Below are 14633 nucleotides of genomic sequence, written 5' to 3' on the forward strand. Positions count from 1 at the left end.
GAGAGAAATCATGTAACAATCAAGGTAGTGCATTTGCAGATAGTAATAAAACAGTATCCAAGTACTAAACAACCAATAGGCATGTGTTCCATATATAGTCGTACGTGCTCGCAATGAGAAACTTGCACAACATCTATTGTCCTACCAACCGGTGGCAGCCGGGCCTCTAGGGAATGTACTAGTAATTAAGGTACTCCTTTTAATAGAGCACCGGAGCAAAGCATTAACACTCCGTGAACACATGTGATCCTCATAGCACAGCCTTCCCCTCCGGTTGTCCCAATTTCTGTCACTTTGGGGCCTCGGGTTCCGGACAGCAATATGTGTATACAACTTGCAGGTGAGATCATAAAGCAATGAATATCATCATGAATCGATAACATGTTCAGATCTGAGATCATGGCACTCGGGCCCTAGTGACAAGCATTAAGCATAACAAGTTGCAACAATATCATAAAAGTACCAATTACGGATACTAGGCACTATGCCCTAACAATCTTATACTATTACATGACCAATCTCATCCAATCCCTACCATCCCCTTCAGCCTACATCGGGGGAATTACTCACACATGGATGGGGGAAGCATGGCTGGTTGATGGAGAGGCGTCGGTAGTGATGATGGCGATGATCTCCTCCAATTCCCCGTCCCGACGGAGTGCCAGAACGGAGTTTCTGGTCCCGAGACGGAGTTTCGCGACGGCGGCGGTGTTCTGGATGTCTTGTGGCGATTTTGTCTCACCCCCGTGCGTTTTTAGGTCGAAACCCTTAAGTAGTCCAGAGGGGAGCACCTGGGGCTGCCCGAGGCATCGCCACCATAGGGCGGCGTGGCCTAGGGGCCCACCGTGCCGCCTTGTCGGGTGGGCGCCTCGTGGCCCCCCTCCTTCTGGTCTTCTGGCTCCATCCATCTTCTGTGAAAATAGGCCCATTGGAATTAATCCCGGGGATTTTCCTGAAAGTTGAGTTTCTGCACAAAAACGAGACACCAGGGCAATTCTGCTGAAAACAACGTTAGTCCGTGTTAGTTGTGTCTAAAATACACAAATTAGAGGCAAAACAATAGCAAAAGTGTTCGAGAAAGTAGATACGTTTTGGACGTATCACGCTCCAGCCAGCTCTTCTCAAAGAAGAATCTTGGGCTGCGTTTTATGAGCTCCTCCCCAGAGCTCGGGATGAGGGGAGAGTGATCCGAACCAATAATGATCTCTGCCACCATGGTGCACAGGGGGAACGAAGCTTCCCATTCCGTGGACATAAAGACTCTGTCCAGGACGCACCGAACCGGGTTTAGTTGTTTGTTAAACTAGGTATATCTCGCGTCGGTGCGCCTGATCTCCTGGAGCTCCAAGTTAGCGATGCAGTCATTGAAGCTATGAAAGCGGGGCCAGTTTATGTTCGAGTTATTTTTATCCCTAGATCCCCTGATCAGGTTGAAGTCACCTCCCACAACAAGTGGCAAGGGACAAGCCGAGATGGCCTCTTTAAGTTCCTGGAGGAACTTAGGTGATCGCCGATGGTCAGCCAGGCCGTAGACCACAAAGAGTGACCAACTGAAGGACATAAACCCTAATGTGGAAGGAGCCCCTACTCCAACCCAATACGTCGAAAGAATCCTCGTTAACCCCTAAGAGGATTCCCCCAGATCTCCATACCGTCGGCACATCATGCCACGCAAATCGGCCAGCAGGATCGATGCTAAGCAGCTCGCTTGCGGAGAAGGAAGATTTGATGGTTTCCTGCAGACCGACAAAGTCGAGATGTTCTCGGGAAATCAGCTCCTTGATCTGGGTGCGGCAGCCCGGTCTGCCAAACCCACGGATATTGTAGAACCCAACATGCATTAAGAAAGTGTGGCTTTCCTCTGTCCACGATGGGTCGCCAACATGGCCGAAGAGCTCTTTTTATTGGCTTGAGGAGCAGCCTGGACCGGGATGTCCACCACGGTCACCTGACCTCCTCCATGGCCACCGGTGTAGTCCCATCTACACCGGGCCCCGAGAGCACCACCACCGCGTCAGCGCCCACCTGGGACGCTTCTTTCTGCAGGGCAGCTTGCGCAAGCAGCGCGTGAGCCGCCTCCTTAGTACGCACGATCGAAAGAATTTCGGACACCGAGTGTGTTTCCGTCATGAAAGTGAGACCAGAATCTCATGCTACAGACGACAGGTGAGCATCGGGAAGGTGGGCGAGGGGGGTGGAAGTACCTGCGTGGTCGAGGTTCTTGGAGGCAGTCCTGTTCTGGGCCCTCTGCATCACCGACACCGCGGCCGCTGGACCCTGGAGTCGTGCACTCTTTCGCGCCGGACCAGTCGGCACCGTCTTGGTCCTCCTCCTGCGTGGCACCACCGTCGTGGCCGCGTCCATCGTCGCCTCCCTGAACACCTGAAGGTCCCACTCCCCCGAGAGCGCGGCAGCTCCACCTAAGCCGGCCTCCACAGACCGGGCACCAATGAGCCTGCCCGGTGACTCCTCTGAGGCATCTGAGTCATAGTCAGACTCGACCGTCACCAGGGTAGAACAGTCGAAAGGCGGCAATGTAGGCACCCCCTCCAATATAGCCAGTTGTTGTTGTGCCGGTGTAGTAGTAGGCGGTGTCTCGAATGCCCGCTGCTTCTCCAGGACCGCCAGCGGTAGAGGCCACACGCCCGATGAGGAGGGCAAGTTGTTGCCGTACTGATCCAGGACTGGGTCACACGTCATGACACTATCAGCCGGCGCGACCTGGTCCGCTGGTTTTGGCTCCGTGCGATTCCCCTCCGACTCCGGCTCCGCCGCGGCCGCATTCTTCCCCTTTTCATTCTCTCCCAAGCGGCGCCACTCCTCCTCATTCCCCAGGCTGTCCGAATCATCCTCGTCCCCCATGCTATCATCATCATCATTGCGCAGAGGGCCGGTGGGGGCACAGAGGGGTTGCTCCACCCGGATACCCACGTTGAAGCGCCCGTTCTTGTGGAATACTTGCACTAGGCCGTGGATCTTGGATGGATTCCTGCATGCAATCTGAATGGTAACAGGTGTGCGCCGTGCGAGGGAGCTCAAGTCCACCTCGACAGGCCGACCCAACATCCTCATCCCCTTCGTGAGAATTTTCGCACGCCACATCCGGCGAGGGAGGCCCGAGATGGTCACCCACACCTCCTGAAGAAGCTCCGCCGGTGCCGGGTCAGTATCCGCCAGCTTGATTTTGGCCGTGGAGTTGCTGAGCGGAAAGAACAACTTCCCGCTACGAGCGCTCATCCGGAGGCAGTCCTGCGACGGGAAGAGGACCATGTACTCCTTTGCTGCCACCTGGGTCACCTTCCAGTCCCAGTCGATGCCGATGAAGTGGTGGAGTTCCGCCTCAGGGTCACGGGCAGATAGAGGGAGGCCGTCAAACGACAGGACCGCCGCGTTCGAGGCCTCCCCCTCCTCCTCGCCTCCTTCCTCGAAGTCGAGGTAGAAGAAACCCTTCCCGGAGATGGCCTGTCCCATCAAGCACAACACCAGGGGTGCAGCACCCGCGCACTCCGCCAAGAAATGGCCCTCCTTGCCACAAATGACACAGATCGGGTCGGCGGTGCAGCCAGCCTGAAAGTGGCCAGGGCGACCGCAGCGGAAGCCTTCCACCTTGGATGGGTTTATGCCGGCCACCACAAGAGATGGCGAGGCCTGCTGCTTGGCCATCGATGACATGTGTCGGGGCTGCTGCTGCGTCCAGCCAGAGCCCCGCTCTGGCCCACGGCCGTGATTCGCCTCCATGGGAAAGGAGCCAGCGCCCGCCCCTCCTGCGTAGCTCACAGGGCTTGCTCCTGCGCTTCTTCTCCCTCGCCAGCAACCAGGCGGGAGGAGCCTGTCCACCCTGGCCTTCCTGGCCAGCTGCGGACGTATTCGCCTGGTGCCCCGCACCCCGACGGTTGGCGTGGTTGTTGTTGTTGCCGCCACCGCTGCCAGAGCCGCTCCTTCGGACGCCAGGAGCCTCGCACACGTGTCCGCCTCCAGCCGTGCATCCTCCACCGCAGATATCTCCTCCAACCGGCGTTTACCGTTGCCGTTTTGGCTCCTCGCCGCCATGCCACGCTACCGGTCCATCTGCACCACCTCGGCGAATGAACGGGACAGGGGAGCGGGTGGGGAGTGGATGGTTATGGTCCTAGCTAGTCACCGCCGCCATCGGATATCAGAGCGGGAGGCAGGAAACCCTAGGGTAAGGTCACGCACCCCACGTGGAACCCACCACCACTTAAGCCTGGGGAAGGCCTCCACCCCGCACGATGGGTCGAGGTGGGCTCGGCTCAGTGCCTCACTGGGCAACACTGGGGCTGGAAACTCATGGGCCAGGCCAACCGACCCAACCCACGGACGCAGGACCGACCCAGCCCACTAGGCTCGGCCCAGTGCACATGCATATATGAAACTAAGGTCCAATTTCAGTTGCAGAGAATTGTAAGTATTTTTTCAGTAATCGAGCTAGCACCAACAGGAAGGTTACTTTCCTAAAATCGATGCTCATGGTAGATTCAATTGCAGTAAATAAGAAAGTTGTGCCTCCTCTGATTTTTTCTGTATGTATAATCAGATTTTCGGATCTACATTGCATACCCATGGATTACAATTAGCTGCATCACACATAGGAAGGCTTGCTTGCTTCTCCTTGCTTTTCAGTTAATAGATCAGGTATATCCTTTTCCCTATGTATAATCAGATTTTCGGATCTACATTGCATACCCATGGATTACAATTAGCTTCACATATAGGAAGGCTTGCTTGCTTCTCCTTGCTTTTCAGTTACTAGATCAGGTATATCCTTGCCCCCAACCTGTTATAGATATGCTAGAGAATTGGAAAAACTCTGTAGCTGTAGATGAATGTGTAGATTGAGGTTCTACAGACTGTAGCTGTTCTTGATGCCTAGCATCCTAGGTATCATGTTAAACACAATTTCAGAGTATCTTCGACATACATCTGCAAGCATGTTTGAAATTTTTGTATTTGGTGCCAACCAGTTTATCATTTGAGAAACAAACTTGCCAAGGTATCTACTCTGCAACTCAAATAACTCTATTTGTGCAAATTCATAGCGTTACGACTGTTTTTTTTGCTCTCGTGTGGATCTCCCAAGATATTAGTGCTCCAGGACATTGGTATTTGCCTATTGGAACCATGCATGCCACTTGAAATATTTGTCTATCAAAGTCTGATGTAGATCTACCATGCATTACTTCTAGCAACAAAAGGTACATGTTCTAATATTTTTGTCATAACAAACTGTGTCATCTAATGTTGAACTACTTTTGTAAGAAATTAGTGTAAAATATTCAATTTTTGCTTCATGTGCAGCTTATCTAGCTGATATCACATTTGTGGCTTCCTCGTGGAGTTTGCAGCAGATCCAACAATGTGTCAAAAAGCTTGCTCCATACATAAATCCGTATCTTTTGGCAATTAAAATTCATTGTAGTTGGTTGAGCAAACAAGTGTTAGTCCTTATCCTGTGTAAGCTGTTCAAAATGGATATAAAATTAGTTGTCTTAAGCTTTACTAAAAATTAATTCGAAGGAAAAGTTTAACAGCTTTCACTATCCCTTATTTTATGCTTCCTTCTCCTTGCTTGCTCTTACATTTGTAATATGATTTATAATCAAGAAAAATAGCCAACGGAGGTTCTTGATCGAACAAATGGTCGTATAAACTGTGTTCATTGATTTCTAACTTATATTGTGTCATGCTTAACAAAATAATATATATATATATGTGCCAATCTCATTTTATTTCCCTTCTGCTCTGACTATTTCCTTTCTTCTATTATCCAAATCTCTTCTTGAGTCGACATACTAATGTCCCACAAGTTGGAGTTCCATCTTTCATTGAACGGAACTTATAAACCCTGCCACAAATTCCCGCAGGAACGTGCGGGGTATCCTCTAGTATTACAAATTTCTGAGCCAATGTTGTGTGCATCTCTTTATTTTTGTATCCATTGTACTAGTGAAGGGTTGGAAATGAGCCCAACCGAGATTCCAGGTGCTTATCCATTTTCCTGATCCTTTGTTTCTTACTTGTTTTTTCGACAGTGCTGCCATTTTTCTCGTTTGTTTGTTAGTTGTTTGCATTATTGCTGCCATTTTTCTCATTATCTTTCATATATGTCCAGTCTAGATTGTCTGGGTGTTATCAAACTAGATGGACATATGGTGTAGAAGTGTACGTGTGACTCTTCCCTTTATCTAAACAAGACACCCTTCAAAGACCTTTTTTTTAATAATTTCCTTCTAAGACCTTGATCAGCTGTATGGCTTTACTTAAAAGCCTGGGCCGATGCCTTTACTTATGGCCATCCTGTATGAGCATCTGAGCAGATCTACTCTAGATATACTAAGTTCACATCTATTATTTTTCATCCTTAGTAAATAATTTGAACTGTGATGTACATAAACTACGCTACATGTACTTATAAAATCATCCTTAGCGCATGATGTACTAAGATTTCATGTCACTCATGCATAAGCCTTATTTCAGTGTTATTATTTCTTACCCTGCGTTATCTTGTTTCTGGTAAAGGGAATAATTTAAAATCAAGCAGATACCAACCAGCCTCTGCACCGACATAATGTTAAGAACTAGTTGAGACATTAAGGATGAGACAGCCAAAATACATAAGAAAAACAAAACAGAAAAATGACCTGGCAAGTAATCAGCTACTCGCAACACGTAGACCGCTCCAGAAAATCACAAATCATCAAACTCACTTGTGTCACGCGCATTGTTTAGACAAAGACATCGGAACACAAACAAAACCATACTCTCACAATGGATGCCAAGTATCATCTTCGTCGTATAAAAAAATCCAGGCCTCTACCTCGATATTTAATCTATTTTTCGAAGCCTCATATTATCAGCGTACATGTATTATTTAAATATTAAACATGCAATTTCTTGAAAATATATGAAAACATCAGTCCAACGTGCTACATGTGGAGAGGACCATGTCGATAGAATGTGCTATGTGTGGAGATTCATATAGATCATACGAACAAAGAGAAATGGTGCTCATGACTATAATAGTCAGGTTGAAAGCAAAACAAATCATGCCAATATAGTATATTTAACTTTGTTCATAAAAACATGTCGTGAAAAGAAAAGAACAAGATACATGTATGTTTATAATATGCTGCAACTCCGGAGGTGCTCATAGGGGTAGGGTGTGCGTGTGTGCGTTAATAGGGATGAGTGTATACGCGTGTATGTGAGCGTCTACGTTTGTATTGTGTTTCTCAAAAAAAAATGCTGCAACTGGGAGTGGGTAGAATGGATTGCTTTGGCAAGTTTGAAATAAATCTATGAACATAATATATTTTCAACATCACAAAATAGGCAAGACTATCTGTATTATAAATTTCAACAAAAATTTCAGTACACCTTCAACGTGCGTCGTACATTTTAAGAAAATCTCAATTGGCATGTTCTCTATATCTTATATCTCCAAATAGCAACCTCCCACTAAAAGAATTTCTCTACATTTTCGTGAGGCGTACATCACCCCTGTCAGCTTTGATAGCTTTATTCCGGCGTTCGTTTCATAACATTGTAGTACCTTCGTCTCCCGTACCCATACCACACATTGATTCACGCCAAAATTCAGCACCCCTTAAAGCATCTCTAGCAGAGGCGCTAAAGTTCAGCACGCTGAAATCACTTTGCAGCGCGCACCATCTGCATATGGTGCAGGAAGATATGTTTTCCTCCGTCGACATATGGTGCACGAAGATATGTTTTCCTCTGCATATGGTGCACCAAAGTAGGCAAATCACCCCAGCAGGAGTTCTAAAATCCTGCGCGCTAAACATAATTTAGCATACAACATTTATATTATGGATTAAATTTAGCATAAACGTCTAGTGCAGAAAATAAACTAGTGCAGAGAATAAACTAGAAAAGCTAAACATTTTTATTTTCGCGGCGATAATCTAGAAATCGACATCTTCTTCGGAGGCCGATGATGCCGACGGGTGGTCAGGAATTCATCCAGCCAACGCTCGTCGTTGTCGTTGATCATGCAGGGCCCCTCCCTCTGCGACCCGATGAACACCTTCTTTCAGCGGACCTCCATCTTCAGCGCCATTTTTGCCGCCGTCTCCGCCTCACGTTCGGCCCTCTTCTGCGTGTAGAAGGCCTCCTTGTCCAGGGCGTCCTGCAGGAAGGCTTGGCACCACACTTCCATGGCATGTTCGTCTACCTCTACTATGCTGTGACACTGGCGGTGGTGACGGCGCTGCTCATTGTTGACGAGGTTCATGGAAACGCCGGCCATGAACTCCGCTTCCGCGAGGGTATGACAGTCGCGGAAGTTGAAGGTGGTGGCCGGGTGCCCAAGCCGCCACGCGGCAGTGTACGCGCGCGCTGAGCTCCGTCGTGTCGAATGTCTTGAGGATGATGCATCGCAGATGTCTTCATAGAACCTTCCGCTCGGGCGCAAGCGCACGCCGGTGAAGCCCGTCTGGTTCGCGCGCAGAGGCATGGCGCTGGCGGCACTGCGAGGTGAAGCGGTGGGCGTCACCACGAAGCGGTGGGCAACGGGTGTCGACGAAGAGTAAATGGTGCACTGAAACGGTGACAGTTGGCAACAAGCGCGCTAAATTTATAGAGTGTGCGCTCAACGTGTTGGGATTTGCCCACAGATCAATCACATGAAACGAGGAAACACACCACGCAAAATAACTCGTGGCCAAGACATCGTATCGTGCCCTCCTTTTTCTGTTTATTTCAAATGGAGCCTTGATGTGTATATATATACACGCCTGGCTACTAGATAAACCTAACCTTGTACGACACGAACCTACTCTTTCCTAAACGTACACAAGCTAGCAAACCGAGTCACGCATAGTTCCCTAGCTAAATATGGACAACCAAGATGACCAACTCCACGTGACCACCTAGATGGCAGCCATGCACTTGAAACACGAAGCCTTCCCTAATTAACAACCTAATTAAACTAAGACACGACTAACTTCAATCAAGGAAAGATTATTGCCAACAATCTCTTCCTAATCTTGACTCTTTGTTTTATGTGTTTTTCTGATTTTGACTTCTTGCACATATTCTTTTTGTCTAGGTCTCGCTTCACGACAAGTTTAATTAGCTCTACCCAATTTTAACTTGGCGAATTTACGAAACAACTCAAGCATGATCCGGACTATATAGCCACGCTAGCAATCGTGGAACACACCGTCCACCCTAGCGCAATACATGTCAACTACCTCGTGGACTACACCATCCACTCCAGCCTCATGTAGAGATAGATCCTCATTAAAGAGATTCCCCTTCACTGGCTTACCGCCCTCTTCGCACTTGACCTTGATCCTCTCATGGAGACACATAGACGACTTGGTTGAGGCACACTGACAGCTACCCGCCATCCTCTTGTTGTGTCTTCGCCCATGGTGATACACCTCACCTATGGACAGTCCCTCAACCTCCGCACCCTTCAGCTGCAACGGATCCTCAAAGAGATAAGCACTTGGACACAACGACTGACAAGGGATTAACTTGTCAATGCCTACGTGTTGTAGACTTAGGGTTTCATAAGAAGTAGAGGGCAAGTACATCTCGAAGTTTCAGCCGAACAAAGGTGCCCAACTAAATAATATGGTGGCTAGGGTTACAATAATTCGATCCTTTTTTCATCCCTCGGCTTCCCCTTTATATAGGAGCACTACAACAGGACCCCTCCTACTGCAACATATTTATCTGTATCTAAATATCAATATAGGCGTTGCTAGCACCTCTACCAACGGATAATAATGCGTTGCGTTTTTTGGTGTTGCAAAGGTACAATGCAACGCATATAGGTCTGTTGGTAACAGGGGCGTTGCTAGGCAGCAACGTATAGAACTAAGGGCGGGCAACACTTACATACGTTGGTGTTTGTCCTACTGGATTCATGATACACATAATATTAATTTTATGTTTTCGCAAAAAAATATTATTTTATTAATTAAATATTAGCAATGGTGGTCCACATATTACAGCCGTCCTATTTTTTCTTTCAATTATCGCAATTATCTTGAATCGGGTCCATGCCATGCTTTCAACACATACGTTTAAGTGAGAAAAATCAACATCACTATTTATATAGAAGATAAACATATATATTGGACTCAAATGGTAGCATTACAAGAGGAACACCATCCACGTGGTACATATATAAATATTATGTTTACAACATCACTTTTCTCCCACGAAATAACTAAAGATGCGTAGATGTGAAATGGATTATCCAGCCGCAACATCATTGTTCCTCCTCCCATTCAACTAGTCACCCATATTATCATCCATTTATCTTTTGAATCTACAGAAAAAGGCCAAATTGTCAATACAACAGTGGAAAAAACATCACATGATGCAAGTATCGAGATGGCAAAAAAGTCACGTACAAAGGTTGAAGGCCATGCAATTTTTGTTCCTTCTGCGTTACCAAGAGTGGTACAATTTTTTCGCTTCCGTACCAACTCTTCGGTTTTCACAAGTGCAGCAATGACATGTACTGCCCAAAATTGGTTTGTTATTTCAGCACCATCAAGTTTATATTTCGGATCGTTGCTTACAATTGTAGCAAGAGCAACATCCTTGTTTCCGCTTGATAGGCTCTTCAAGAATACTTTAGTGCCTGCCTGTTAGAAAAACAAAAGGTATGGATTGGTTTCCTCATGCCCATCATTCGGAAAGAAAACTAGAACAAAATAGATTTGTTTCAAGAAAAATATAATCATAATTAAAGTAATGTCAAAAACATTATCATTTACATCTGGCGAAGCTAAATAAATGGATCGCAAAGTTGAGCACTCTTACTGGTAGCAAGCCGGCACCCAACCAACTTAGTGAACCACTTTGTTGTTTCTACAAAAAGATATAATGTTGAATGTCAGTGCCCAATTCAAGTAAGTATTATAAACAACATTTTAAGAAGGTTTTGTGTGTTTACATTAGAAAGCACGGCTGCATTAACAACTTTTGAGTTCCTGCTCTTAAAATCATGCTGATAGCCAGAAGCAACATCATTTTAAATAATCATTAGAGTACTAGAGTTTGAACATAGATCCAAGTTTGATGATAAAAACATACCTTGACTGATGTTGATACCCCAGTTACTCTTTGTTTCTCACTGTGTGGGGGGTTTGTTTTCATGTTCTGAATTTTGTAATACAACAACAAATTACCAATAAAAATGTGATACATCAAAGTTCATAATGGTGGTAAGCTCCAAATAACAAGAGTGAACTAACATTGTGTAGAGCAGCATTTTTCTCCCCTTATTGTGCATTGCCATTTTGAACCAAACTTTCTTTGTTCTGTGATCAAGGAATACATCACAAGTTTTGGAAGAATAGAATTTAGACATAACATTGTAAACAATTCATGCATAAGTGTTTGATCATCTACAATGCGAGCAAACCTTATCTTGAGTAGCCTGCTTGATTGATGATTGCGAGTCCAGACCAGGGAAACCACTCTGCTTGACCTGTAGTGAAAGGTAAGATAAATCAGTAGTTTCTATAAGTTGCTGCTAGAATGTAAATCCAGATCCATACAGTACCATCAAATTATTTGGTTCCTCAACCATTGGGAGTTGTTTACTAGGAGAAGCGCCATATACTCTCTACAGATATAGAAAGAAAATTAAGACGCGAGACAATATATATTAGAGTGAACTTTGAGCAATTTATTTTGTGCACTAAAATGTACATACTTTCCTCTTGGAATTATGTCCATCTACAGGAGGATCATCTCGAAGAGTAGGCACAAGATTCAAACTTGTCTGTCATAGCAATGAAGTTAGTTCTGAAAACAAATGAAGATGAAGTTTCTATAAACTTACCTGATTCGGTTCTCTTTCCAACTCTCTTATCTTCTCTTTTAGCTCCATAATTTCCAAACTTCTCTGTCATAGCGATGAAGTTAGTTCTGAAAACAAATGATGGTGAAGTTCCTATAAATTTACCTGATTCGGTTCTCTTTCCAACTCTATTATCTTCTCTTTTAGTTCCAGCAATTCAGCACCTTGATTCTTCACATACTGTCCTATTTTTTCCATCTCAACCCTAAGAGATAGCATAGCTTCATTTGGTATATCCTCCAATGAAGTAAATTGTATATTCTGGAAGCGACGGGAAGTTGACACATCAAGAACTTTGTTTGGATTAGGAACTAGTCCCAAACCATGTACATGACCAGACTTCTCATCTCCCAAGACTATATTCAATGCATCTCCTTTCCAAGCAGTCTTTCCTTGGCTGGTATCTGCTAACTCTGGTTGCTCCTCTAAGATACCTTTCAACCTTGCCTAAACACAAGACAGAGTAAGAAAAAGCAAAATATGCAATAGCAGCACAAAGTAAGAGTGGATGAGAGCTGAGCAAATACCACGTGTGCATTAATTTTCTTGTTATCCTTCCTTACAGGCTTGTGTGTATGGATGTACAAGACAGCCCTATGAGGGTACTTCTTCTCAGGATCTTGTTCTCTCTAATAGTGGATGAATAAATTACTTAAGGAGTTGGTCATGACTTTACATTATATGAATGGAAAAGAGATGCATATAGTTATTAAAAATGTACCAATTCTTCCCTATTTCGAGAAAAACTCTTTGTTCCAGCGGTATGTGTGGACTTCCTCTTCCCACAGTTTTCCCTATTTTGAGCACTTATATCCTACAAAGAATAAGTGGAAAAGTTTGTGCGCATATCTTGTAATTTTGTGGAAAAGCTAATTTGATAGGGGAAAATATAAACGATAAAAAAAATGGCTATGTACCTTTGCTTTCTGGCTTGTCCAATTATTCACTAGAGCTCTCCACTGATCTGGACTCACACAATTTGGACCATTGTTGTAATTTGCTTCAATGCTCTTCTTCTCATTAAAGTATAGTGCTTTCATGTCTGACTTATGTTGCCTCCATCGGTCTCTAATTGTTTTTAATATGTATGGTTCCAATCGTGAAGGATAAAGAAACCTCATCTACATAATAGTAATCAGAAAACAAGAGAGACATTAAATTTAATGCAAAATATGAGAATCTTGTAAAAGATACTAATGTACCACAATTTACCTTTACTTGATCAAGTATAGCCTTTAAGTTTATCCTTACATTAGTTTCTTTATCTTTTTCTCCTATCAACAATCTCCAATCCTTGTAGGACAAGCTACACAAAGATCCATTCCTAGCTATCGTGCCAAGAAAGTTTCCAAGATGTTTAGCTTCTTTCCCAATTGGCTGATCTAAATCATTGCACTTAACCACAATCCTTTTTCCAACAGGAAGGTTCCAAATATATTTAAGCTTTCTCTTCTTACGCCCTTTTGTTCCTACAGTTTGGATGGATTCAACTCGGAATTAACTCATATGACGATTAAGAATTTTCTGTTGCAATGAATAAGGAATAACTTCCAAATTACCTTCGTCGTTATCAGCATCATCATCATCATCATCACAATCTGTAGAGCCTTCTTCATCGTTACTTGTTATAACTTGATGATCAGATGATTCTTGAACTTGTTCAACACAATTTTGTTGCTGGATCTGTTCCTCGACCAAATATTCTTCGTTGGATTCGACAACATGCATTTTGTTCCTCGTCATATCTGCTGCACCATGCAAACCATAACACAAAGCTAGCATGTATCATAGAAAGTCCTCCAAATATATGCTGCCGAGTGTAGAAATAATAGAAGTGGTGGAGGGAGGGGGAAAGCATGCGGCAGTAGCATACAGTACTCACATGTGAATTCCCAGGAAATTTACCCCGTTCCTTCACCAGTGAAAAAAATGAGGCATGAAACAAAAAAACGTATCCATTCACCCCTAGTGGTTGTTTGGATACGTGGTATACACAAAACCAGAATTCTACAAACTAGGAAAACTGTCTAACAGAATAAAACTTTGTTTGGCCCCGCTAAACAATCCGTGGATATAGAAAATTTGGTACTGGAAATCCTCAGATTTCGTGTTTTTAGAGAAACGAGTATTAGTCGTTTTTCCATAAACGCGATCTCCGTCTACTCGATCTTAACAACTTCTCAAAACTTCGCCGGCGATAGCCTGACTTATGCCGCCTCCTGCATTCCTATTGCGCCATTTTTTCCTTTCCTATAACACGAGACATACGTACTTCAAATCGCCACGAATTTTGACGAGCTGGTGACGCCGTCGAAACGCATGACATCCGGCCGGCCGCCGGCGCCGGCTGAGAAGTGCGCACCAAAACCAGATAAAAGGGCCATGAAGTGCGCACCAAAACCAGATAAAACGCATGACATCCGGCCGGTCGACGGCGCGGCTGTATCTGGGTGCCCTCCTATCTACAGAAAGCAATGAGGAAGGTGGACGATTGAGAGCCTAATACTCGTTTTCTAAAAGCTGATCGCTAATCCTAGCTATCCAAACAACCCCCTAGGGATACAGACCGACAGGAAATACTAGTACTCAAATATTCATAGATCGGGGATGCAAATCCGTTAACTGAACTTGATTGTGGACAGTTTCAGGGAATCGATATCTGATTTGCGGTTCAAAATATTATGTAGGTGTCAAAACTGAAAGTGACTCTCATGTTCTCCGTTTACAAAGTTTATCCAATTGATGGTCATCTTACATACGGATC

The 14633-nt window shown here is 44.9% G+C and overlaps 2 protein-coding genes across 3 annotated transcripts; both read right to left on the reverse strand.

Moving 5' to 3' along the window:
• Positions 1-8071: 8071 nt before the first annotated feature.
• LOC127329282 (uncharacterized) lies at positions 8072-8494 on the reverse strand. Its single transcript, XM_051355816.1, has one exon. The coding sequence runs from the start codon at positions 8492-8494 to the stop codon at positions 8072-8074; it is 423 nt and encodes a 140-aa protein (XP_051211776.1).
• A 1659-nt stretch (positions 8495-10153) lies between these two features.
• On the reverse strand, positions 10154-13776 carry LOC127332413 (uncharacterized). 2 transcript variants are annotated; one of them, XR_007870538.2, is made up of 13 exons: positions 13429-13776; positions 13082-13338; positions 12787-12990; positions 12591-12683; positions 12397-12498; positions 11975-12316; positions 11852-11914; positions 11723-11791; positions 11570-11632; positions 11429-11494; positions 11259-11324; positions 11098-11163; positions 10958-11011 (listed from the first exon to the last, which is right to left on the reverse strand). XR_007870538.2 is itself a non-coding variant. In XM_051358742.2 (12 exons), the coding sequence occupies exons 1-12, from the start codon at positions 13649-13651 to the stop codon at positions 10304-10306; spliced, it is 1740 nt and encodes a 579-aa protein (XP_051214702.1). In that variant the 5' UTR covers positions 13652-13776; the 3' UTR covers positions 10154-10303. The 2 variants fall into 2 exon arrangements, 1 of the variants encoding a protein (XP_051214702.1); XM_051358742.2 differs by lacking the exons at positions 10958-11011; positions 11098-11163; positions 11259-11324 and adding exons at positions 10154-10324; positions 10410-10646.
• Between the last annotated feature and the right edge of the window lie 857 nt (positions 13777-14633).

Source organism: Lolium perenne, chromosome 1, assembly GCF_019359855.2.
Source record: "Lolium perenne isolate Kyuss_39 chromosome 1, Kyuss_2.0, whole genome shotgun sequence".
Lineage (NCBI taxonomy): Eukaryota > Viridiplantae > Streptophyta > Magnoliopsida > Poales > Poaceae > Lolium > Lolium perenne.